Below are 25,763 nucleotides of genomic sequence, written 5' to 3' on the forward strand. Positions count from 1 at the left end.
ATACCTCACATGTATTCATGTCCTGGGAAAGCTTCACTCCCCCTCTGCCATCACAATGACAGGTGTAACTCCCTGGTGAATTGACACAGGTCTGTTCACAGAGCTGTTCTTTGCATTCATCTATATCTACATAAGACCAGTGAAGAAGAGAGATAAAAACACTGAGTTTGTTTAAACATGGCAGAACTGAAGGAATGGCCTGAAGTTGTGTCAGGGGAGGTTTAAGTTGGATATTAGAAAAAGGTTTTTCACCTAGAGGGGGGTTGGACACTGGAACAGGCTCCCCAGAGAAGTGGTCACAGCACCAAGCCTGACAGAGCTCAAGAAGCGTTTGGACAATGGTCTTGGGTACATGATGTGACTGTTGGCGATGGTGCTGTGCAGGGCTGGGAGTTAAGACTCTATCCTTGGATCCTTGTGGGTCCCTTCCAACTCAGCTTATTCTGTGAAATCTATTTTCACAGACAGATTCCAGCTGCCTAAAGATACATAGCAAATCAGTGGGAAGGCTGGAAGCAGAACTCAACTACTTGTCTGCTGGAGCAGAGCCCTGGGCTTTAACTCTTAGACAAGACTTCCTCCCTTCAGGCCCCTTCTGCTATGCCTGTAGTGACTGGCTTCTGCTCCTTGCAGACAGGGACTGCATATAAAACCCAAGTTTCTCATTTACTGTTTTCTTTTCTTTTTTTCTTCAGCTATTTTTTATCTTCTTCACAAACAAATGCAGGAAAGCAAACTGTGACAGCCCACAGGGATCTCTTCAGGCAGAGTTTAACACTTAATGCCCAACAGGACGGGTTGGAGTGTGATTTGAATTAACTTAGACAAAAGGCAGGGAACAATGCTGGTTTTGGAATACTTCCAAAACTTACTCTGTTGAGAAAGCTTGAGGCAGTGTAGCCAGCAGAACTCTGCATGGTTCCAGTAAATATTAAATTCCTAGTTCAGAGTAATACCACAAGACAGGTTTTGAAAAAAGAGCTACTACTTTGTAACTTTTCTTGTCCTATGAAGAGAGACAGCAACATGCACAGATGCTTCTGAGCTTTCACCAGATCTTGCACTTGTTGAAACTTCAAAAAATCTCAGTACTTTGGCTCATACAGCTCGATTCAAGACATCAAAGGTGACTGCAAACTCACTGAACTCAAAGATGACAGCAAGCTCAATGAACTCAAAGGTGACCGCAAACTGCAAACTCACTCCTAACTAGGGAAAGGGAACAGAACTCCAATGTGTAAGCAAGATTAAAAAAGAAATAAAAAAAGCTTTTACTGAAACTAAATTTCTGGGGTTCTACAGATTTAAATTATATCATAAATGCTAACACATTTCTTGAGCTTACCCTGACAAGTTTTTCTCACGTCATCGTACTTGTAGCCTGCATCACAAAGACATTCATATGAGCTTATTAAATTTTTACAGTGAGCTTCTCCACAGATGTCTGCTGATGCTGTGCATTCATCTATGTCTGCAAAACAAGCAATTAAACAACACAACTTCAGAGGAGTATAATCACTTCACTCTTCACATAGAGTGAGCTTAGGGCAAGGAGATGCCTGCATTACTTTGAAAACTGAAAAAAACCAGTATCTTTAAGAATCTACTTTTAGGGTTAGCTAGCTATAAGAAGTGACTTCAGGCTTCAAAAATCAGTCTTTTTTACCTTAAGCCATTAAGCACTGTTGGAAAAAGCAATGCAAAGTAAACCAGGAGAAAAACTGGAAAACGAAACAACTACCACAAAACCAAAAAGCCCCACTCTCTCCAATCAGGGGACTGAAACTACAGGTTTAAAAAAAGCAACAGGCAGAAACTTAAGAGCGGCAGCATGAATATTATCCAAAATGCTGAATGAACACTCAGCCTATGGCACTTCAGACATTTCTGCTCTGTGTCCTCAGACAAGCAAACAATACATTTTCATATATTTACAAAGCTAAGATCTAAATCTGCTGGTCTGTAATGGCAAGGGAGAATTGAAGCAGCGCAATTTGTCCCAGAGAACAAGCCATGCCAGAGAGATGTGGGGTTTCGCCATAAGGGCAGGCAATGAACTGGAACTGGAAGTCCATAAAAAAACCTGATTGCTTTCCTCACATGTTAACTAATACCCTGAAGAATCCTGGTGTTGACAAAACATTTGTAGTGTACTAAGAGTTTAATATTTACTTTTGCTTTCTAGTATGTGTTAAAACTACAATTACTCATTACTCTTGTTGATTTTCCCACGTATGAGTGAACTGGCGGAGTACCTAATGTAGCTTAGCCTACAAATCAAGACAGGAGGGAACTTTTGTGTGTATGCCTACAACGACAGGAACAAATATTTAAAAAGTCAAAATGCAATGATAAATCTGAGCTATCAATAACCACACCTGACAGTAATCTCAGCAGCTGGAAGGTCACATATCGAAGCCACTGACTGCTTATATAGCAGTGCTCACAGTCCTCTAGGAGACAGTACTAGGGTGTGGAACAAATGTACACACACAGCAAAACAAACACATATGTGAGCCCCTTGCCAGCCACCTGTCCATGCTGGCTGGCACCAGAGGACAATTCAAAAGTGAAATTCACTTTCTTCTAAGTTGCTGCTCCCGTTAGGAATGGATACCATGTAATCTATACAGTCATCACTTTTTAGAGTGTGAGTGAAATAGAAACAAAATCTTTCTCTTTTTCTTTTTGCTGGTAGCAGTAATAAATTGTTCAGATCATGTATGCGAATTGTTTAGAAATATGTCATCACATCCATCTCTAAGAGAGATATACCTGTTTTTTCATTTTCATATATACCTTTTTCATAAGATGAACACAACTTTAACAGCCACCTGTTGTTAAGTTACTGAGTTTGTCTCAGCATGCAGTCTCTTAACACTTTAAAAATCTCAGTTGCTTAAGTTTTGGTTATGTAAATTCATTCAGCAGTTTCAATCAGAAACTTTAGGTCCTCATTTTCTGTTCTCAGCTGGTATGTAAAATAGCTGCCAAACTTTGCTAGGGCCTTTCTACACCTATTAATATTGAGTTGCAGTGAATTTAGCCATCTGTATCTATCTGAATTCATTAGCTGCTGCACACATACAAATCTAAAACAATAAAATAAGAAACACACAAAACAAAAACAATGGCTCACATACTACAACACTGTGGGACTGGAAAGAATCATAACAACACATCTGGCCAGCACTTCCTCCTCGCAATGTCAGGATATGAGGACTGATCAACTAAACCAACTTAGCACAATCCAAGCCACAAATCCTCTGTGAATCATACCTCTGTTATGCTCTTGAGAGCATCATGGTCCAACTGCTGACAAGCCCAGGCATGTAGGCTGGCTGGAGCACCCAGCACAACCCCAGTGGAGTAAATCTAAGAGGAGCTACCAGCAAGTTTCTGCTGGGCTAGGGAGCAGACCAGGACTGCTCAGGGCAGCCCAGCTCTCCAAAATACAGACACAAGTCATGAAGCAACCCCCTGAAGTAAACTGAGAGTCCCAGCAAAGCTTACCTTCACATATTTTGCTATCTTTAAGAGCATAACCACTGTAGCATGAGCACCGGTAGCTGCCTAGCTTGTTGAAGCAGAGCTGGTTACAGCCGCCGTTCTGCGTTCTGCATTCATCGATATCTACACCAAAAGAAAGTGTCACAGTCAGCTGTTCACATCTGTAAATAATCTACAGGGTCACAGTGCAACAGGCATTGGGAAGGAGAAAGACCAAACAAGAAACAGTATTACAGATGCAACAAGTGATAACAAAAAGCACATAGATTTCTTTCAAACACTTCATGCGTATAAGCTCAAGTTTGTTTAACTTACAAAAAAAAAAAAAACCAAAAAGGGAGAGAGAAGGATCTGTAACTGAAGAGTATCTCCTTCACAGCTGAGAATACATAATACATGTATTCTCATGTATTCTCAAAAATCTTTAGTCACTGTGGAGGCAAAGAAGCTTGTTTGCAGAAGCAAACTACTTATGTATTTTATATCATAACTAAGTACTAAAATTATGCTATGGCCAGTAATTCAGGACAAAAGCTTTAAATAAAACAGGAACACTATATTGTTACTATTACAGAACTCAATAAGAACAGAGGAAGTTCCAAGTTCACACATGCTGAACATTTGTGGGCTTAACCGTACCCCACTGAAATTGGCAGCAAAAGCCTGTAAAATCCAGCAGAGCCTGAGTTTCACCCTCCATCTACCCAACCTGCTCATTATGTCCTGCTTGTCTATGGGACTCCAGAGTTAGCTGATGGGTAGAACAGCATGTCATGACATTTTATAAGAAAATAAGGAAATATGCTTCAGACTGATCAGTGTCTGAGCTCTCAAAACCAACTGGATACTGACTGGTCTGCTTTCTGAATTGATTAAATAAGATGCTTGAGTGATCCTATAAACTCAACACAATATTTACATGAGAAGGAAAGGCCTGGATCTCCTGCTGTCTTGGTTGCCACAATTCTGGACTGGCTGAATACAATTCTAGTCATTACTTACTACTGACAAGCAATAAAGCAGTGGCCCTGACAGGAAGCCTTGCAGGCAGAAGAAGAAGAACCAAAGCAACCAGAAAACAAGAGGAGGGAAGATAACTTGTAGAGAAAACTCTGTGGGCAGCTGGAACTTCTTGCATGAATACTTTCTGTCTGAAATTCTCTTTTGAGGTGATGGAAATACATCAATGGAATATGTGGAATTAAGTGGACATGGAATAAGGTCAGGCTAGCAAGGAGGCTTCAACAGACTAATTTTATCAATCTGCCTGTCATCAGACTCAAACCTCAACTTGCCAACTGGAAGCCATTGTTCCCACTGCAGGGATGCTAGATGGGAAGATGGGCCAGCTTCTCTAGCTCTGTGGTCTGTGATCTGTTACACCAGGGTTCACAGCAGCAGCTGATGCAGCTCTGCTTGAAAAAGCACTACTACTCAATTTCTGCTGCTGCTTTTAGAGGGGTGGAGCAGAATGTTGGACCATAACTTCTTGGATTACCTTGCCAAGACCAAGCTGAGCTCCATTAGAGTCATATAAAAAAGTTGATGTGAAAAACTACCTGTTTCCCAGAAGGGTAAAAACATGAACAGTGTGTAACGTAGGTTCAGTTCTGAGACTGCTGAATTGTGCAGCACAGTATCAGTGACCATTTGAGAATACAGCAAAACCAAAAATATCTTTGTAACAAGAATAAAAGATAATGAAACCAAATTACCTTTTTCACATTTCTTTCCCTGCCAGCCACGCTTGCATTCACAATAAAAGTCTCCCTTGAGATCCTCGCATTTGACGGTCCCTTCTTTGTGGCAAGGATTGGGAGAACACTGGTTTGGCAAATCTGATTTACACAAGGAATAAAAAAACCAAAACAAAACAGAACAATACATTGAAGTCACTGGCAACCAGGTGTTTCACTGTCATCAGAAGATGGGAAGCTTAAACAGTATTGGGGAATCACTCAAAAATACTAGCACCTGGCAAAACTATTAGCTGATTCTTAGTGCTCACATGCCAAACAAGCTGTGCCAGGAATTTTACAGAGCACATGCAGTGGAATTCACTTAATTGCAAAAGAGAGTGAGCTACCATCCCCATATCTGAAGGACACATCCTGAAAGAAACAACTCAAAGTAGATTATTTTTCTACTCTCACTAATTTTTGAGAAAAATAGAAAAAGCAGTATCAACTAAAGTGCTCAAGAAAGGATGGGTACTCTTTTCAATCACCTTTGCTAGTTAAACTGAGGATCTTACCAGGGCTGATAGATTTCTAGCTAGCAAAAGTTTTTAAATGAAATTTTTGATAGATCTTTTCTATTACATAGAATGAAAATAAAAAAGTAATACCCATATATCAACAGCCAAAGAATAGTAAACCATTAATCCAGTTTACAAAGAGCACAATGTTCATATGGGGATTTTTAAGCCAAGTTCCAGGATTTGGCAATGAGTTTCCTCATTGGAAAGAAGCAGGGGAGTAGTCACCACACTTTGGGAATGACTGAAGGAATAAATCTCAAAGTGTCATGTAGCCACCCACCAACTGTAGTCACCTGTCCAAATTCACCTACCCACTTACCTGCACAACACCCAGGGACAGTGCTTCACAGAGGTGGCTAAAGGAAGGATGAGAGAACACCCTTGTTTCCACAAAAAATGAGTTGGTAGCTAACCCGTAGTAGTAACCCGTTAACACCAGTATTCTAGATCAGTGCTCTTCAAAAACATGAATGTGTTAATTGTTTCCATAACTTTAACCACAAGGAACAGTGCAGGAGCTCATTCTGCAGATTGAAAAGCTCAAGAGCCTTTCTTTTCACATACTCTTCCCAGCATTTGAAAGTGCCCAGTGTGTACACACTGAGTGAGCAGCAGCAGAGAAGACCTGCACTGGTTTCCATGCACTGGTTCTGCTGAGTCCAGTATGGACTCTTGATATTCTACACATGACAGGGAGGCTTTTAGGAGAGGAACTCTTCGTAGATTACCAGCCCCATCAGACTTCTCAAACTGCGAAAAGTTAAGACTCCTACAATTGTCAGGATTATTATACTGCTACATGTCTCTTCTCAGCTTCCTCTGTGTGATCCTGAAAGTCACTGTCATGACAAGCTGCTTTGAAAGAACTTGAACATTTCTGTGAATGCAGGCAGTAGCAGCTCCATTTGATGTCTCATAAAGCACTGAACAGCACTTTTGTTTGCACTGACTGTCTTGGATTTAAATCTCAGGTGGTTGAGGTTGGCAGGCACTCCAAGGTCACTTGTGCCACCTCCCTGCTCAGGCAGGGCCACCTACAGCTCAGGACCATGGCCAGAAGGCTTTTGATTATCCCAGGGATGGTGACTCCACAAGCTCCCTGGGCAACCTTTCTCACAATGAAAAAGCATTTCCCCATGCTCAGAGAAAGCCTTCCAGATGTGCACAGCTGGGGCAAAGGCACAGCCACAGAGGCCAGGCCACACAAAACAAAACACAGCTACATGGGCAGTCTTAACATCCAGCTGCCAGAACAGCTCCCAGTAAATCCCAGCCCAGCTGACACACTGCTGGAGGGGGAGGAGCTGGGGAAGGAGAGGCCAGGTTAAGGTGGCAATGAGCCACAGCAGAGCAAGCCTGTCCTGGATGTTCCTTGTCCTAGACACAGCAGAATGTTTACCTTAAACAGAATGGTTTAGGTATAGTAAGACAAGGATTATTTGTTTTTTTTAGCAGCACCCACCAAGCCTCCTAAAGATGGCAGTGTTTTCAGTCATTTGATAAGCAAATCAAATAAACAGGGTTATGCACAACTTATCTGGTGTATCCACAAGTTTCTGACTCTTCCTCTCAAACTGGATTCTGACATACCTTGCAGATTCACATGGTAGTAACAATGCCCAGCAGGGTAATAACCCATGGTGTAATGGGTATCAACCACATGGATATCAACCACAGAGATTTCTATCACATCAGCACTGTGCTGATTGTTTGCTCCCTCTTATCACAAGAGTTTAGAACATAAGTCACACTCTTAACACTCTTCTGGTGGCTTCACAATTGTGTTATTCTGCTGGCTTCATAGAAGGTGCTCCTGATTGAAACCATTGCAAAAGAAAAACCTAAGCTTTTGTTTCCATTCATTTACATGACAGATTTTAGCAAAGCTGTTAAAAGTAGTGATGAGCATGACCTTTTCATGTGCTTTGAGCTATGTCTGATAGCACCTATGAAGCTTATAAGTGCAGACTCAGAATAGAACTACCAATTCCATCTTTGAGATCTGTATGGAAACAAGACTTTTCTTATGCCTGCTGACTGTCATTTTCAGTTCATTACTTTGTTCTGTGAACTTAATTTTTGATACCCAAAAAATTGTTCATATTGAAACTCCATAAAATCCTAGGCTGCAGATAATATTACACTCAGTAACTTAACAGTAAAAAGCAGGCACATATGACCTAACAAAAATATCATTGAGTTTTTTGAGGCCAATTCATTTCCCAAAACTCCTGCAGAACTTTCCAAAGCCTTGCAGAACCAAATCCTTAATCCCTAGATGACCTGCAGGATCTTTTTTAGAAAAAGATCCAGGTATGCAGAGAAAGTATAGGTATCCATGTATAAAGTAAGCATCTATCTGTAAAGCAATTATAAACACTCATTGCAGTCAGTGGAGATAGTACAATAAACAGAGTCTGTGGAGGGACCCAGGTCTCCTCAGAGCAGACACAGCTTGGCTGAGTGAATCCCTCTAGAACCAGAGGAGATTAACTCTCAGCTAACTCTGGTGGGAATACTGCTCATGTAAGCACCCATGATGGAAATATCTATTTACACACTGTATCAACTCTTCTGAATCTAGAGGGGAATCTAGTAGTAACCTCATCTTAAGAGTTTATGAAATTAGGAATCCTCACATATTCCATCTAACCTGCTTATCACTGTCATACTTAAAATTTCTGCCTTATTTCCAGTATAAACTTGTGCAGTCAATCACCCTCCAGTCCTCAGGCTGTTCAGTAGCTTTGTACACCGGGTTAAAAGAACATTCCACTGCCTTGTTTTGAGAGGAGAAAGGCTGTTAGGAAACAAAGTTTAGAAGTGTCTTGCAGGCACAAACCCATAGAGCTACATAGTCTTTTGGCAGCATCTGTGAAAAATTAAGAGACACACTAGAACTGGCCAAGCACGAAGCCTGTCATTCTTCCAAGCCTGTTTCAGGCTCCTTCTCTGTTACTTCTCCTATGAATTGATGATGGCTAGCCAAAACTCAGCCATTTAAATACCTGTTAATATTTTAATGGGGGAAAATATTATAATTTTCTTTCCAAACCACTGTATCTGCAATGGGCAGAAATCCCTAAAAACAATTATTCAGTTTTTATTTTTTTCAGATTTTTTTCATCACTACCCTTTAGACTCTAATTTCTGAGACCCTGATTACTTGTTTGGAACAAGTGTTCCCAGTCACTATCACCATTTTCAGCAGAAACTCCTGCCTCTTTGCTGTGCCACATGCACAAGTAAATGTAGGCATTCAGCCTCACATCCCACTTTGGACAAGCTGGCATAGTGCAGCCAACACAAGTACCACAGGTCTGAGAATTCCCAGTTCAAAGGACTCAACATCCATAAGTGATACTGCTGCAATATGTGAGGGAAATTCTTCACATACCACTCATTAACCTTGGAATTCAGTCTTTAAAAAGGTTGTTTTAATGCAGTTTATAAATGCAAAAAGTTAACTAAAGGCAACTAGAAAGGTATTAGAAGAATTCATTGAATTTTCTTCTCTAGTGTTAGTGAAGGACAAAAAAAACCCCTTCACCCTCTACAAAGTTATCAGTTTGGCTTCTAAACTGATTTGAGCTTTTAAAGGTAGCAATATTCAAAGCATAGTCACATGATACATTAAACTGATCTCTTAAAGCAAAGAAGGCTGGCACAAGCCTGGTTTGACTTTAAATTTTTCTTGAGGTTCCTTAATGGGGTAAGCCAAAGCTAGCATTCAAGGGAATAGAAAACAAGGGGCCAACCATTGTGTACCTTATGCCTTATGGCACCTCCTAGTTCTTGTCCCTCTTGCTTCTCACATTATTCAAACTTTGGGAAACTGGTGGGAAAGAAACTTGCATCATAAAATATCAAAGCACTAAAACATGACAGCAAGATGGCATTAGGTTATAAAATGGGAAAGATTTTGTTTAGTGGTATGGAATCTTAAGCCTGGAGAATAGGAAGACCAGTATTGAAATACTACCAAAACCAGAGATGGCTGAGCTAGTCCCACACCTTCAGGTAGAACGAGAGAACATTTAACTACAATATAAAAACCAAAAATGCTTACTATGAACACATGTAAGGAAATCTGGATTTCTCTTATACGGCGACCCATATTTCTGAATACAAGCTGAAAAACAGAAAATGAAATTGTTATTGTTGCAGTGGTGAAGGACAGCTGTTCAAAGCATGTAAAAGGATACCTGGCTTGTGAAGATTTGGAAGGTGGATGCAAAATCTATCCAATATTATCATCTCCCAGATGCCTTGAAATTCTGAAGTTCATTGAAATCTTTTAGCTTTGATGTACAACAGTTAAAAGCCATTTGAAGAAGATGATCACTTAACCAGATGCTACTATGATTCTAAAACTATGATAGTAGCTACTCCAATTTGACCATCTAAACTTCTTAAAATATCTAAAAAGCACGTTTTTTTCTCCCACTGTGGCATTTGTAATCTTAAATACATAATTTTTAACACAAATAGAGAACAGTATGATGCCATGACTATGATACAGTCAATAGAATAAGCCAGTAGTTCAACTTGGCACCTGTTTCTTTTTAAAAGGAGATGACTTAAAAACTAACTTCATTAAAAAGGGAAAAAGGTAAAAAACTACAAATTATTTCATAACACTGCAAGCCATAGATATATATGCACATCAAGATTTTAACGTGCAGGAAACACATAAAGCATCTCTGTCTGCAAATGTACACATAAGTAAAAACAGACACCCCAAAGCACAATAAGGAACATAAAGTCTATCTTAAAAGTTAGCAATGCATGTTTATTGCAATCAGATTTCCATCCCTTTCCTTAGCAGAGACTTCAGCTGTGACAAGCTCCAGTGTTAGGCACATACCAGCACTCACGCAAAGTGGAAATAAAAGCTGCAACTCACCCAAGTATTTCGGGTAAAAATATTCCTGTAGAAGGGAAAAAAAGCACAGATTTATTGAATCGTATTTGCTTCTATTTTCATGCTATTTAAGAGCTGCTTTAGTGGTCTTGTATGGCAGCTGTTTAACAATTCCAAACACCTAATTTCCTTTTATTCAGAACCAGAAGCAGCACAGTATTAAACATGCATTTTGTCATTTGAAAAGCAAAGAAACATTAGTTTGTCTCAAGGTATTTTTTGATGGCAGCTGATCTGGTCAGTGAGTGAGCATGAAGACACCCTCCAAGAGATAAAGCTGCTGCTGATGGCATGAGGTAGGGGAAGGAATTGGAATCTGGGGCAAAACCCTAGAGGGAAGAGTACAGGATCCTTCAGTCACCCTGTGCCTCCTCGAAGGCATTCTGCTGATGCAGGACATGAACACCACAGGCACTAGGAAAGTACTTTTTGCTCTTGCAAGGAGCACCCTAGAACTCAAACAGCACCCATTACTGTACCACATATCACATCCTGGGTGGTCAAAGAAGGGAGCAATGATGCTTTGCAAGAGGGGGGAAAATTGACATCAATTTCTCTAAAACCACGCTGCAAAAGGCATTGCCATTCCTCTCATGCTACATGGTCACGCATTACTGTTCCCTACTCTGCATCAACAAAGTGCAGCCATACAGTGAGAGCAGCATCACTGTGCTGCTGTGATGTGAATCCAGCCTTGCATGTTAGAATAGTCAGCCTGCTGAGGCCTGGCAAGCCACATGACAGCTTGCACCAACACAGGGAAACAGCAGAAAAATGCAGTTGTGCTGCATGGAAGAATGGGAGGTTGGCTGAAGCTGACAATTGTATCACATCCTTAAAAAAATACAAAACTTCATGGCCAGGAAAAAAGCATTTTTTCCCACCTTCACTCTGGTTTTCATAATATTTGTCACTAATTCAAGCGCAGTTAAAAATGGTAATTGGGGAATTGAATGAGGAAAAACTTATGCATTGTATCAGTGCTTAATTATTTTTTTTATAAACCACTTCTCAGCTAATTATGAAAGCATATGCACAGTATAATTTTCTTTTATGCAAGAGGAGCAATTTCCACATAACATTATATTCAGTGAGATTGGGACAGTAAATACCCTGCATTCTACAAAATTAAATTGGTCTCTACAATGTGCAAGAGAAGAAACTATTTTATCTTCTCCTCTTATTACAGATGTTTGGATTGGATCTATACAGGCATGTATAAACAACAGGACAGGCACACACCATGGTTCAGTTTGATCTGGACTGTCCAGTGCAATCAATTGCACTGCTGTCATTTACCAGAAGAATCAATTGCTTCTGGCAAATATGCTCCAGTTACTGTAATGCACCACGTAAATATTCAGCCTAAATTATGAGAGCATCAGCAAAGAAGTAGAAGCAGCAGCTTACACTAATGTTAATTTTCAATTCTGATATGAGAGTGATATTCTTGGCATCTTTTGGGACTGAGCTTTGAAATGTTTCTTCAGCTTGAAATGTGTCATCAGAGTGATGAGCTCAGAACCCACTATGGTCCTTGTTCACTCTTTTTCTTTTTGTTTAAGGTTTAGTTTGGAAAAGACAAGTCAAAAAAATACAGCCAAAATAAAAATAAATCTAAGCAATCTAAGTATTCAGATGGGTGTCCATATGTGCTATAACCACAATCTGAACTTCAACTAGCACTTGAGGAGAAAAAGATAGGGGCATGTAATAAAATATTCCAAACATTTCTTTCATTATTTCCCCTTTGTTCCACGTACTTCACAAGAATGTGCAGATGTATTTAACCACCAACGGATAATCCAGACTCTGACAAGAACAACTATTTTGGCACTGACAGGACAATAAATAGGTGCTTTCATATTCATGGCTATCAGCCTAATTGCTCCATGTCAGTGGTGGCAAAGGCATTTTCTCCTTGACCTCTGATGAATGAGTTGAGTGCTTGAAAAGTGGTACAGAATTTACTTTTGTAAACATAACTTCCAAACTCAAACTGACTGTGTATTGATTCAATGCCAGTTGAACAGCAGATAAGTGAAACTCCAAGGCATTGTACCACCACAAGCTTCATTCCACAGAGTATGCAGCCAAGTGATTTAAACAGGAGGCTATTACTAGAAATTTAGCTCTTCTTTCCCTTTCTCATTTGCTTATGTTATACAAAGGCACTTGCTGATCAGTAGCACTTCTCCAGGTTTACAAAATCTGCTGATACTACTATTCTAAAATAACGACACGTGCTCACAGGCTTTAGCATTGCTCATTTTTGTATGATTAGCTTTTCATTTCTTTCCATATCAATATTTCTTACAGCTGGCTTCTGTAAATACAATGACAATGCATTTACATTCAGAGAAAAGACTGATTAGGAATGAAGGATGAATGATCTTACACCTTGAGAAAAGGAACCTACTTAAACTGCAGTCCCTTTTCAAAAAACACTGATGAGAAGTTTTCTCAGTTAAAAATTCGAGCAGCACCTAACCTGGTACAGATACACATTATTTATCATGTGACACTCAACTCTTCAATGTCTTTTCAGTTTTCTGTGATGTGCTAAGGTTTAATGGCCCCCAGATGTCAGAGAAAATGAAAATCCTACACAGGGCTAGGTCCCTGTTAAAAGTGTGCAACTCATTTTCTTTCTACTAGAAGTGTTCAATTGTATTTTCAGGATTCTAAAAAAATGCCAAGAGAAATGCTTTGATGCTTGCTAAGAAAGAGTTGGCAAAGATTCTCTGTTACTATTTTGCTGATTTCTCAACAAGCCACTTTCAATTTCAGGCTCAATAAACTTCTCACCATCCAGAAAGTCACACACTGTTCACAGGATCAAAACACAGGAAGTTATTTAACTGTTACCACTAGGGTGGCAAAAATCACCACAGAATTATGTAAGTGTTAAATTTTCAGCTTGGATTCTGACAAAAAAGGTCAACATTTAAATGTGGTCAGCCCTTCCCCTTTAGATCTGCTTCCTAATTACTGCTGAAAATAAAAGCAGGAGCAATTGGCTTTATAAATAAAAAGCTATAAACACATACATGTTGGACATAAACATCCTCTGGACAGGCTGCTGCACAGACACTGACCTCACCAAGCTCTCTAATCCCTCTGTCCAGTAGTAATGTCCCAGTGCTGGCAGAAGGAAGACAAAGGCTGCAGAAGCTCTGACCTCCACAAGAGACCAAACACCACAAATGCAGCCTCAAAATTCCAACCTCTGTGACTGTTGCCAAGAAAACTTAAGTGTATTTCCACCTCTCTTCTTTGTGACCCAGCAAACTTTCTATCTGGTTTCTACCTTTCAACCAGTATAGCTGGGATGGCAATAGTCAAGGGCCTGGCAGCAGGACACTGGCAGCCTGTGGTGCCCTGGTAACATGAATGGTCCTTTTGTAAATTACATCTTTTTTCTGCTGCCACTACAGGTCAAACTTGTAGTATGAGCTGTAACTCACCCACGAGTTACACATCATGTACCACCCAAAGCACAGATCAGCAGAGATCTCAGGTAAAGAGGAAGAAACAGGAGAGACTGGGAAGTGCCTGAGATGCACACATCTCCACCCTTTTGGTGAGGTGGAAAGCAGGGCACCAGGCCAGCCTCTCCAGGCAGGTCCTGGCTTGCTTATTTCAACTCAGTTCCAGAGATCTTTCTCTTGCTGCCCAAGAGACAGATCTGTGCTTTAATAGAAAAGATTTAAGCTCTACAGCCCCCACTCATCTCACACAAATATATGTACATGCTGGAAGCAAGTCTTCTGATGCGTTAAGCGCAATTATTTGCTTCCACAACAGTGTTGCAAGATTTGAGAGTACATGCTTTTATTTCAAGGCAGAGTGACACCCAGCATGGGCATAAGAATTCTGTTCATGGGGCTAAGGTGTTCCTCTCCCACCTGCAGCTAGAGCTTACTATTACCCTGATAAAACAGCTACTACAACACTTAGTCTGGATACCTAAGAGAGCATCATTTTAAAAGTGTCCTCAAAAAAACTAACCCAAGCAAACTACCCCCCAAAACTCCAGGTTGTTCATTTTTATATTTGGCTTTTTTCCTTCCAAATGATAAGAACAGTTTCACTGGGGCCACCCCCACAATGCCTCTCATTGAAACAACTGAGGAGAACAGCAACATGAAGGTAAGAATTCACAGCTGTGGAGTGGAAGGGGCAGAACACCTAAGTCAGCCTCCCTGCCAAAGGAAACCTGCACTGGGACTGGGGTCACCATCTATTTTCAACTCTATGGCCAAAGTCCACAGTGGTAAAATCCAGAAGTTACTGTAATTATACTGGGTATGCATCAGTCCTTTTTAGAGAAGATGGAAAAACACCAAATCAGAACAGGCGTTAACATGAGTCACTGTACAAAAATAGCCCTTCTGAAAACATAACAATGACCCTGTCAACACCAGGAAAATGTTCTCACTGGTGCTTTACTTTAAAGTAATTGGTAACACTGGAGACCTCAGAAAAAAGGGCCTGCTTACTGCTTCTGTTTATTTTGCTTGAGTAGCAGGTCAGGTAAGACTGTAAGGCACAGAATCTTATGAAAATCATGTTTGAGCTCTAGAGGCCACAAATAAAAGGTGTAGTTTATAGGAAGGCTGCCCATGTTTCTGGACATCTGGCTCCTGGTGGCCCTGCTTGGACAAGGAGGATGGACCACAAGGCCTCCAGAGGTGCCTGCCAACCTCAACCAGTCTGTGATTCTGTGACTGCAGTGCCACTAACACTGGAGCATTTCACCGACTTGTGTTAGCAACAGTGATTTCTAAAAAGCACTTTCTTAGTTACCTAGTTACATCTAAGAGAGTAGCAACAACTCCCACATTATGCCCTTTCCTCATTTCCATATAATGACTCTCCCTTTTCCTCTTTCCTTCAGGACTGAATGTTTGTCTTGGGCATAGCCAGACCTCATTTATAAATATTCTTCATGTTTCCACACTATGGGCTTGCATTATCCTTGAAGAAATCACTGCTACCAACCATAACTGGCCATAACTCGGTGTTTGCTAGTTTTCAACTGTTACAACTGAGAATGCAAATCTCAGCAATGCTTGAGAACTCTCCTCCTTTTTCTAAAACTCAGCCTCAGACTTTAGGTGCACAGCAAATCTCACCCTGGACGATATGGGCCCTCCTCCTGTATCAGGACATGAAGCAGTTCTGCAATTCAGAATTTTAAGTACATAGAATCAGTAGTTTCAGAATTTATGCTCAAATGAATGCCATGCTACCTGCACAAGCTTTCCTTCTCATCATGAGGGACCCACCACTCAGCCAGGGCAATGTGTTTCCTATTGTGCTTTGTGGCAATCTGTATTCTCCAGATGAAGAGCAGAGAATTTCTCTCCACAATTTGGCAAGTAAGGAGTTAGAGAAGCAAGTAGGTCACATTACAATCCAAAAGCAGCCTCCAAGTCTCATCTCCTACCACCCAAGTTACAGTTGCTGAGGGTGGCTTTTAGATTGTTTTGTCCATTGGTCAAGTATCCCTTTCACACTGTCCAGCTACTCAGGTGCACAAAGCTGGGACTGCCACTTCTACCAAGTTGTTGAACTTCCCAAAATAGAAGCATTCAAGACTATACTCTCCAGCATGACATCTTCCATAGACACTAGGTACCTCTGCAGAATCCTCAAGTCTGAAATAAAACCCATCTATTGTCATAACTTCCTTTGCTCTGTTCTGGACAGCAAGACTGTTTCCCAATTGCTTACTGAGGTGTCACTTCAGCAAAAACTGTTTCTCTGCAATGAGGAAATACCAACCAATGATTGGAATGCATAATTAAAGGGGAGAAAAAAATTACTGGAAGGAAACAAAAGACAAAAAAATGTTCACGTATATCACAGATACTTCATTATTTTGTGAAGATGCAAGGGGCATGGAGACGTGATTTCTATACATAGGTGGCCTGAGGCAGGGTTTGACTAGACAGTAAACAGTGTGAAGTGGATATAACTGGTGCCAAATACTTCAACAAAAATAATTTGTAGTGTGATTCCAATTGGTTGCACGTGCTTTTAAGTTATTCTGACAGAAATCTGATCCCAAATGCCTTGAGGTTTCTTCCACTGCTTCAGAAATGAAAGGCTACTTTCCCTCCAGCTGCAATAATGTGCAAGATCTCAATTTGATGACAAATGTCATCTCACTCAATGTTGCTTGTTTGAATCTTTACTTTTGCAAGAGTTACAGTATTTGTATGTGGTAAACTAACATTTGCTCAGACAGTTTAGTCAAATTAAGGAAAACAAAACATGTAACATAAGTAAAAGGCTGGATCTCTAACACCATCTATATTTACTCTATAATTATTTTAGCCATACTTAAAACAGAACATGTCATATATTCTATCAAACATGATTTAAATATCTATGATCTCTCATGGGCTCTGTGACATTTTATCCACTCTAGTTTTCCCCCTCTTTATAATGTAATCACACTGTTTCTTTGGATCTTGCTTAATCTGCAGAGGTTGCAACTCACATAACAGCACTCAATCACATTAAGGCATTTAAGGATTCAGACTCAGAGGGCACAGGCAAGTAAGGAATAGGGAAGTGACATCTTAGATGATACCAGGCCCTTGTGACAGAATCTGATCTCATACTTCCCTGTTCATTATTTTCATAATTAAGTAACTTTTACTTTTCTGTTCATGTCCTAAATATTTTCTGGACTTGAACTACAACTCCCTGTTCCAGGAATCAGCCAAATAGGATTGCTTTCCAGGAACATGTTATTCTGTGCAGTGCAAGCATGACCAGTTCTCCTTTTATCTCTTTATTTATGTACCCCTCTGTCCTGGCAGGTGTGTAGAATGAAGACAACACCAACACTTGTTCCCCTCTCTGCGTATCTTCCTTACTTCCCAACTTTGCTCTTCTAGTTCCCACTGCTGATGCTCAAAGGAACAGGGAGAAAACACAAACCCATCAATAAGTAAATTTCACACACATGTGGGCAGCCCTATAGAAGAGCAGTCATAACAAAACTGTGATTAAAGCAAAGATACAGAAGAGAGATCTACTGAAAAACTTCAATCAGATTCTCCAAGGCTTGGTTGTTCACTCATTGCTTTGACAGGCTGAGCTGTGACAACCATTTCTGTTTCTCTTGCAGCACCTGGCCTTCCTTCCCATCCTAACTCAGGCTGTCCTTTCCACTCTGCCAGTCCCCACTGGACTGGGGAACCAATCCAGCTGCAAAATTACTCTCTGCAGACTACTTTTCTTTAGGTTAAGTTCCTTTAATTGGTCCACTCAGTCCCCCAAATTGCTGTGCAAGAAGGGTGAAAAAACCAGGCAAAGGAGTTGCTTATCTCTACTAGAGCAGCTGAATCCCCAGTGTGAAACCAAAGCTTGAAAAGCAATGTGAGGGGAGAAGTAAACCTTGTTGTTCTGCTTCTTCTCAGTTTCTTCTAAATCTGTGGTCATGCTTCCATCCTTGTTCTTCATACTTAGTGGAAAGTGACTGCTTGTAATTCATTAAGCTCACTCAGAGTATGGAGCACACATGAATCACAGCTGCCACTTTATACACATTCAATGTTTCTCTTACCTGATTTTTAAGCAGCTGCACTAAAAAATTATATTAATTCCCAGTAGGCTGCTCATTGTCTTTTTAATTTAAAAAACAAAATGAAATGAGTTCATGGCCACAAAACTGTTTTCTTGATTTTTAATTGACTTTTTTCTCTTCTTATGTACTTATTACTACTTATTGTACTGTTCTAGAAAGCTGATTTACCCTAACTTCATCTACTTTTTCCATTATCATCCATCTTGAAACGAGTATAAACCCCCCCTTCAATTTGTCAGTCTTAGCATCTTATTCCACCCTATCTTCAAACAGCCCCTCAGCACAATATTAGTCCCTTTTGTCTTCTCTTGCTCCTTCCCTCCTGCTGCACAGGACATTTAGCACGCACTATGTCTGTGATGTGGTGTGTCAGTATTTCCAGGTCTATTCTGAATTTTTGAGCTGCTCTCCCATGAGTGGAAACTGATCCAGATCAGGCAGGTATGAGTCCAGTAGAGTTGATGGAGTTGTGTCTACTTCCACCAATGGCAAACTTTGCTCACCCTTCTCAAAACCTTTTGATAAAGCAGCATTTAGCCAAAAAATGCCTGACCTGCCTCCTAAGGCAAGCAGGAGTATTTTTGTCACCCAACTGCTACTGAACACCACCACTGCCAACAAATACTGTGTCTGTACTCCAAAGTAGATGGGTGCATCCAGGCCCACAGTCCCAATCCTTCTGCCTCGCAGATCAGTTAGACCCACTGGATTTTGGAACAAAGCTCCCTTGTCTTTTATACCAAACTACAGGGAGAAGGAAAGAAAGGGCAGGGAATGCACCTGGTGGACACACAGATCTCACCCCAACAGGCTGGGATGCCACTGTGGCATACACCTGGGCACTCAGATTTTTACTTCCTTTTTCTCTCCTTCAATCCATTCCTGGACAAAAGTCTATGTATCCCTGTATTTTCTTTCTCAAAGGCTATTAAGCAGGTATCACTGTGCCTGGAAATCCATTCTTACATGTACTGAGTCCAAGCAGATTAAAACATCAACACAGAGTTTTCCAATAACTCCTTCTCTCTCTCTGCACCAACAAGAAGAGATAAAGAAATTTATACAGCTACAAATCTAGCCCTCTCTCCATGCTCTGCCAAAATGTCAAAACAAATCAGTATATCGAGAAGAACTGTCACAGCAAATAAAACCAGATTTTTGCCTGGTTATTAAAGGAATATTCTATACAGGGACGATGACATCTGTATCTAAAGATGATATCAGTATTTTCCATGTCTAGACTACACAACATTCACTAAATTACTCAAAGAAATCTTACACTGCTTTACTCTCCCAGTAACTCCTCTCCTCCCTCTACATGCCTTCATACTTTACTGATTAATATTTACAAGCGTGTGTCTACCCTGTTATTCTTAGAAATAACATCTAAACATTGCCTGACAAGCATGCCTCCTAAAAGACCAGAATGAAGTCTGGATGACCCTAGTCCATGGATGAAGCTCATCTGTGTGATCAAGACCATGTCATGTTATGGAACACATAAAAAAAAAATCAGAGAGCCATCAAGAAGAAAACCAACCAAACTGACCCTTACCACACCCTATAAATTGCTTCATCTTCATTTCAGCTTCTCAATAAACCCAGCCTAGCAGAAAGAATGCTGACATTGCTGGATGTTTTGTTAGGATCAGTAATTTTCAAGACAAGATTGCTAAAAGCTCCCAGAAACTTGGTCTGGTGTCACTGCTGCCCTTGCTGTGAGTGGGACAGTGGAGTAGAATCCTCTTCAGCTCCAAGTTATGCTGTGATTCTCTGCCAGTGTTTTGTGTATCTGACAAGCCGTAGATTTTAAAAACATTTTGGACGCAAGTCCTTCAAAATGTGGAATTTTCACATGTCTGCCTATGAATCAGCTGTGCATTCTGCACGCACATGGAATCCAGCTGGCTTTCCACAGTGCTCTACCGAGGGCCAAATCCATAAACAGTAAACACAGGTGGCCAGGCTGACCTACATCAGCGTTCCTGGTGTGCCTAGCATCTTCCAATGCATTCAGCATAGCAATTTCTAAGGTGAGCTGCAGGAAGAGCAGTAATTTTTCAGCAGTAACAACAGCAAGCAAGATGTGCAGGGACAGATGCTGTACTGTGGTACCAAAGGATAAGAGGCTGCATTCAAACATCTTCCCTATGCTGAGCCTTTCAAAACAGAGAAACTCCTTGCACAAGGACACTTTTTTCTTCAGTGAAATACAATGTTTCTAAGAAGATCAGGATCTACACTCCCTTCTGCCCTTTGTTTTACATGCTTGGATGACCAGATTTTAGAACGAGTCAACCAAATTCCAGAGCAGTTTATCAGTCACTTAACAAGCTGTAATACCTTGACTGCATACCAAGGTCAAATATTTCTGCAGTGCTGCTTTTATAAGGCCTTGTCAACATCTTAAATAAGATAGCATTCTTATCTCTGTATCCAAGATATTTTGCAACTTTATCCCATCTATCACACCTAGCATGTATTTTGAATAGATCACATTTAGAAACAGTCTGCATACCTCCCATCAAGATGTTTTCTGTCCTTCTTTTTTTTACCTCTATATTATCTTTTAATTTTTCTGTTTGGCACCTCTAGCATAAATGAAATTACAACACAGGAACCATCCCAGAATTCTGCAGTAATGTTTAAGGATGCTATAATCAGCTTCATGAAAAAGGTAGGCTGCAAGACTCATTAACCCAGGCTACTTGCTTTTACCATGTATAGTCATACAAGTGGCACAGACTGAGTTTTGTTCTGCCTCTTAAAAAAAAACCAAAACAAACAACAATCTAAAAATGTTTCAATTGATCTTCCTTCCTCTAGTCTGAGCAAGCTGATATTTATATTTTCCGTAACATAAAAGACAAAAGCTGCACTGCCCTGCACATGAATGGCCCTTGGGCCCCGCCTGATACACTATTCTTAGCAGCTGATGTAAGTAATCTCACACATGGCAAAATCCACATTCAGGTTTCAGAGAATGTGCATCTTCTGCTGGCTGCCTGCAGATGTTGTTATGGGAAGCTGATCACTGAAACAATGGAAGGCCCAGAAGAAGGGTGCTCTGGTATAGGTGTGTGATATTCCATTTCATTTACTGCTCTGTCAAGGAAATTGGTATCTTTCTGTAAAATTCTTGGCTAGATGTTACAATTGGCTGCATAAAGGTATGGAAAGCATGGGAAGCATCATATGAGCTGTTACAACCTTGCTTTGTCCTCTCAGCTTCTGGAATTGTTTTATTGAATCAGTTAATGCAATTTCCTATCAGATCTTTAGGTCACAGGTCTTAAAATTAAGCCTTCAAATTCTCCTCACACAACCACAGGATAGTCAAGAATGGCAAGGTTGGTAAGGAAGACTCATACATTTCATTAGCATCTAATAGAGGGGAAAGGGAGGAGGGACAACACTTTTGGTCTGACATCACAAGCCTTTCTTGAGGCTGAACTGAGAAGCATCAAGATTGATCAACTAACCTGAAACTAACTTTCAGTTGTCAAGGCTGCAAGACCATTGCTCCTGTGGGACAGTAAACAGACAAATGCCCACACAGATTCTCATCTGGTGATTTAAAGCATAAAACCTGGGAGATGCAACAGGACAGATTGCACTGCTGTGTTTGTCATGGCTTGCCTCCATTGCCTCACAGAGATCAGCACAAGGCAAAAAGTACTGTCGCTGCTTCTTTCTGCTACAACCTAAATAGTTAATCCATGGTTCAGCAGGCACATGCAGAAATTTCATCCTCCCTAAACTACAAGGAATCTTCATCTGTCAACAGCAATCTCTTCATTTCCCTGGTCAATAGAAGCTCACTCTATCAGCATGGATCAGCTGCAGCCTGGCAATATGCTGAAGCATGACTGCAGTTACTGTAATTCTTCAAAAAGCTTGGTGCTGTTCACAACAGGTTTTGGCTTTCCTAAGTCAGGTCTGTCTCAACTAGCTTCCTTCTTCTGTCAGTCCCTGGGACTGGATGTACAACACAGCATCAGTGAAATGACAGCACAACAGCTCCCTACTGTTTAAAATACACTTCCATTGTGAATTAATATTCTGTCCATAAAATCCAGTTACTGCTGAAAGAGTAGTCACCTATGCACTACAAAACAGTGAAGTCTTCCAGTGCAGAGCAGCAACAGCCCACATACATAACCTCTGCCACCATGCATTGGAAAGCTGCTACTGAACAGCAGCTGCTGCTTTCACATCACATACTGATTGCAAAAGGGAGAGGAAGAGCCATAAATCCCCCTGATATATTACAGCACACTTGCTTCTCAATCAAATTGAAGCAAAGTAATGCAAGGATTAGGACATACTGCACTTAACAAGGAACTTCACAGCTCTTGGGAGACTTGTGTCTCAGAAAGGGTAGGATCTTATGTCACTGCAGATCTAAGTGTCTTGGTGTAGAAGGACATTTTAGGGGACACAGACACTAGTAGCCCATCTAGCCTTTCCTCAGGTTTTCAGAACAGAGTGCAACCTAGCAGCAATAGCAAAGGAAATGCACGAAAAAATCAAAATCACTTGCAATAACAGAAAGCCAGCATTGTCCTACAAAACACACTGAAAGTATGACGGTATCTTAAAGAATTTATATTATATGTGAAAAGATTTTAAAGCAAAATGATTTCACTGTTGTCATTTCAGTAGGAGAACTGTGTATTCTTTACAATTTCCAAAATCAGTACCAAACACTGTTAAAAACTCCTGACATATTGGTACACTATCTTACCCTTAAACTAATCTATCAATACATCCCCTTTGGCTACCTTATTGGCCAGCATCCAGTTAGTAAAAATAGTGACCTTAGATCACCTTTGTTCCAGAAGGCTACAAAATCACAGTCATCATAGTTTTCCCTGTACTCACTGCTATGTGATGAATATTTATATTGAGTTTAAAGTTATATTACTCAACACAAATATGGTAGTTGTGCCAGCCACTCTCACACCATTACAGTTGTCCACATTCTGAAGAAGCTCAGTTTCTGCAGAACAGAAGCAAACACTACTACATGCAGATGTGACTACATGTACACGTAAAATGTGTAACATTAAACACCACCTGGGCAAGTGTTCCACATTAATCTTGAAAATAAAGACAGTCAAAACCACATCACTTTGCTTTTGCTGTGCTTACTACTGTCTTGTGACAGCAAGCTACTGCACTGTCTCTCCAGTGCTGAGGCTGCCAATGAAGCACACATGTCAAGACTTGCCTTACTGAAGCATAAAACATCTCCTCTGCTAAATCCCTCCCCTGCCTGTCTTTGTGCCTCTGTGTACACACACACGTGCTCACTCTCTCCCTGCCTCTGTCCTATCTTCTCCCTAGAGCATCATACCATTAACAGGAACATGCTGTGCAGAACTGAGCTTCAATTTGAACACCAAGAAAATCCGCTTCCCACTGCTAAATCAATGCCAGATAGTCCTTGCAATGAGAACAGCCTATCCAAAACAATGTTGAGAGGAAGTGTAAAGTGGCTGGAGGAGTAAGCCAAGCTTATAAAGCATCTGCATGCTGCCCAAAGTGAGAAGACTGAAGTGAAAGTCAACCTTGATAAGACTGGAAAAGACAGCTCCACGCATGGTGTGCAGTCTGTAACTGTGTGAATCCAGTGCTAGAAGTGCAGCAGCAGCACGTTCCCATATGTGTGCCCTCCTGCTGTTTCAGTGACAGGTCCTGAACCTACTGATTCTAAAATGCTGACCAAGCTGAATTGGGCCCCACAGATTTCAGAGTGGTTAGGACATTTGTCTGAGAAGCCTCAGTTGTGACATATGCTGCAACACTAAGGGGACTTAAATTCAGCTGGGATGGGAAGCTGGAGGGAAGAGCAGGGTATCCAGACAGAGAAGCTCTATCATTATGCTGCACTGGTCTTGCTTCGTGGATTTGGACCATGGGTGAACAGGACCCTTCCACCCTCCAGTGGCAGTCCTGCCAGCCGGTGCCAGGCTGGGCTGCTCACTCAGAGCACGCTCACAGACACGCTGCTGACCGGACAGTCCTGGCACTGCCCTTGGGCAAGGCTGAGCACAGTGTGCCTTCCAGTCATTCCCCTCATGGCCCGGGGTCCTCCTCCTCCTCCCGATGCCTTTCCCAGCTGTGCCGGTAGCTGGCATCCAGCCGCGGGCAGAGGGTGGGCGGGAGCGCAGAGCCGGACAACCCCCCAAATCTCCGTGTCCTTACCGTCTCTGGGTCATTCTCAAACACCTCCCGGGCCTCCTCCTTGCTGCAGTGCTCCTCCACGCACTCCCTCTCCAGGTGTCCTTGCTTGGTCTCCTCGAAGATCTGGTACGCTCGCCGCTGCCTCTGCCGCAGGAACTGGGCGGCCTCCGGGGCGCGCAGCAGCACGGCTGGGCAGCCGAGCCGGCACGGCGGGGAGGCCGGGAGCAGGACGAGGAGCGGGAGAGGAGCAGGAGCAAGGACAGGCAGCGGTGAACAGCTGAGCCCGCCTGATCGCCCCGGACCCCCCGACCCCCGCCCCGCACACCAGACCGCCCCTCCGGGGGCACCGAGCGCTCTCCCTGCTCGGGGCGCCGCCCGTGGGTGGCCGCGGCCTCAGCGCGGCCCCTCGCCGCATCCCCTGACCCCGCCGCCGCCCTCACCGCAGCCGCGCATCCCCCGCAGCCCACCGCGCCCGGCAGCACAGCCCGCACCCGCACACACGCAGGGCGGCGGGGGATGCTCGGCGGCGTGTGCGGGAGGCACGAACCCCCCAGCGGTACTCACTCTGCGAGGAGTCCGCCGCCAGCAGGACGAGCAGCAGGGCGGCCCCGAGGGGCGCCGCGGGATGCGGCATCGCGATGCGGCGGCGGCCGGGGCCGGGGCCGGGGCGGGCGCAGGCGGAGAGAGCGGCGGGAGCGGGAGCGGCGCGGGCGGCGGGCGCGCTGCTACTGCGGGAGCGCGGCGCGGAGCCCGGCGGGGGAGCCGCTCGCCCGCCCTGCCCAATCCTCACCAGGCACCGCCGAGCCGCTGCTCACGGACACACCTCGCTGGCGGCGGAGCGGCCGCCCGGCCCGGCCCCGCGTACCTGCCCGGAGCGGCCGCGCCGAGCGGCGGGGGCGGTCACGGGCAGCCGGGCCGAGGGGCGGCCGGCAGGACGCGGGGAGCGGGCGGGGACTGCGCCCTCACCTCCAGGCACACCTCTTTAATAGCTCCGGGGCTCATCACTAGCAAGGGAGAAGCTGGCACCGAACCCAAGCCAGTCCTGCCGTAAATTAGAAGCTTGGCTCTCCCCACATACCAACACAGGTTTTCGTCAGAAACACATTTTCAGTTTGTTCCAGTATTTTAGGATGAACTTCCCAGGAAAGAGATTAATGTCTTTTGTTACCAGTATGTTGCAAACCATGCTTTACTGTCCTTTGTCCATCCGAAGTTCCACAGGACACTTCTACCGTGGGAAACCCTGTAACCTAGAGCTGTGGGGTCAGAGCTCA

The 25,763-nt window shown here is 42.5% G+C and overlaps 1 protein-coding gene across 1 annotated transcript in view; it reads right to left on the reverse strand.

Moving 5' to 3' along the window:
- GAS6 (growth arrest specific 6) overlaps window positions 1–25,334 on the reverse strand; it is a 40,126-nt gene extending 14,792 nt beyond the window's left edge. Inside the window, exons 1-8 of the mRNA XM_036386008.2 lie at window positions 25,054–25,334; window positions 24,511–24,677; window positions 10,677–10,701; window positions 9,840–9,902; window positions 5,226–5,348; window positions 3,514–3,633; window positions 1,346–1,471; window positions 5–126 (exon numbers count right to left, since the gene is read on the reverse strand). Coding sequence (XP_036241901.1) covers window positions 5–126; window positions 1,346–1,471; window positions 3,514–3,633; window positions 5,226–5,348; window positions 9,840–9,902; window positions 10,677–10,701; window positions 24,511–24,677; window positions 25,054–25,123 — 816 coding nt within the window. The 5' untranslated portion in view covers window positions 25,124–25,334. The remainder of the gene's footprint in view (window positions 1–4; window positions 127–1,345; window positions 1,472–3,513; window positions 3,634–5,225; window positions 5,349–9,839; window positions 9,903–10,676; window positions 10,702–24,510; window positions 24,678–25,053) is intronic.
- Window positions 25,335–25,763: the final 429 nt, after the last annotated feature.

This window comes from Molothrus ater, chromosome 2 (genome assembly GCF_012460135.2).
Source record: "Molothrus ater isolate BHLD 08-10-18 breed brown headed cowbird chromosome 2, BPBGC_Mater_1.1, whole genome shotgun sequence".
In the NCBI taxonomy this organism is placed as follows: domain Eukaryota; kingdom Metazoa; phylum Chordata; class Aves; order Passeriformes; family Icteridae; genus Molothrus; species Molothrus ater.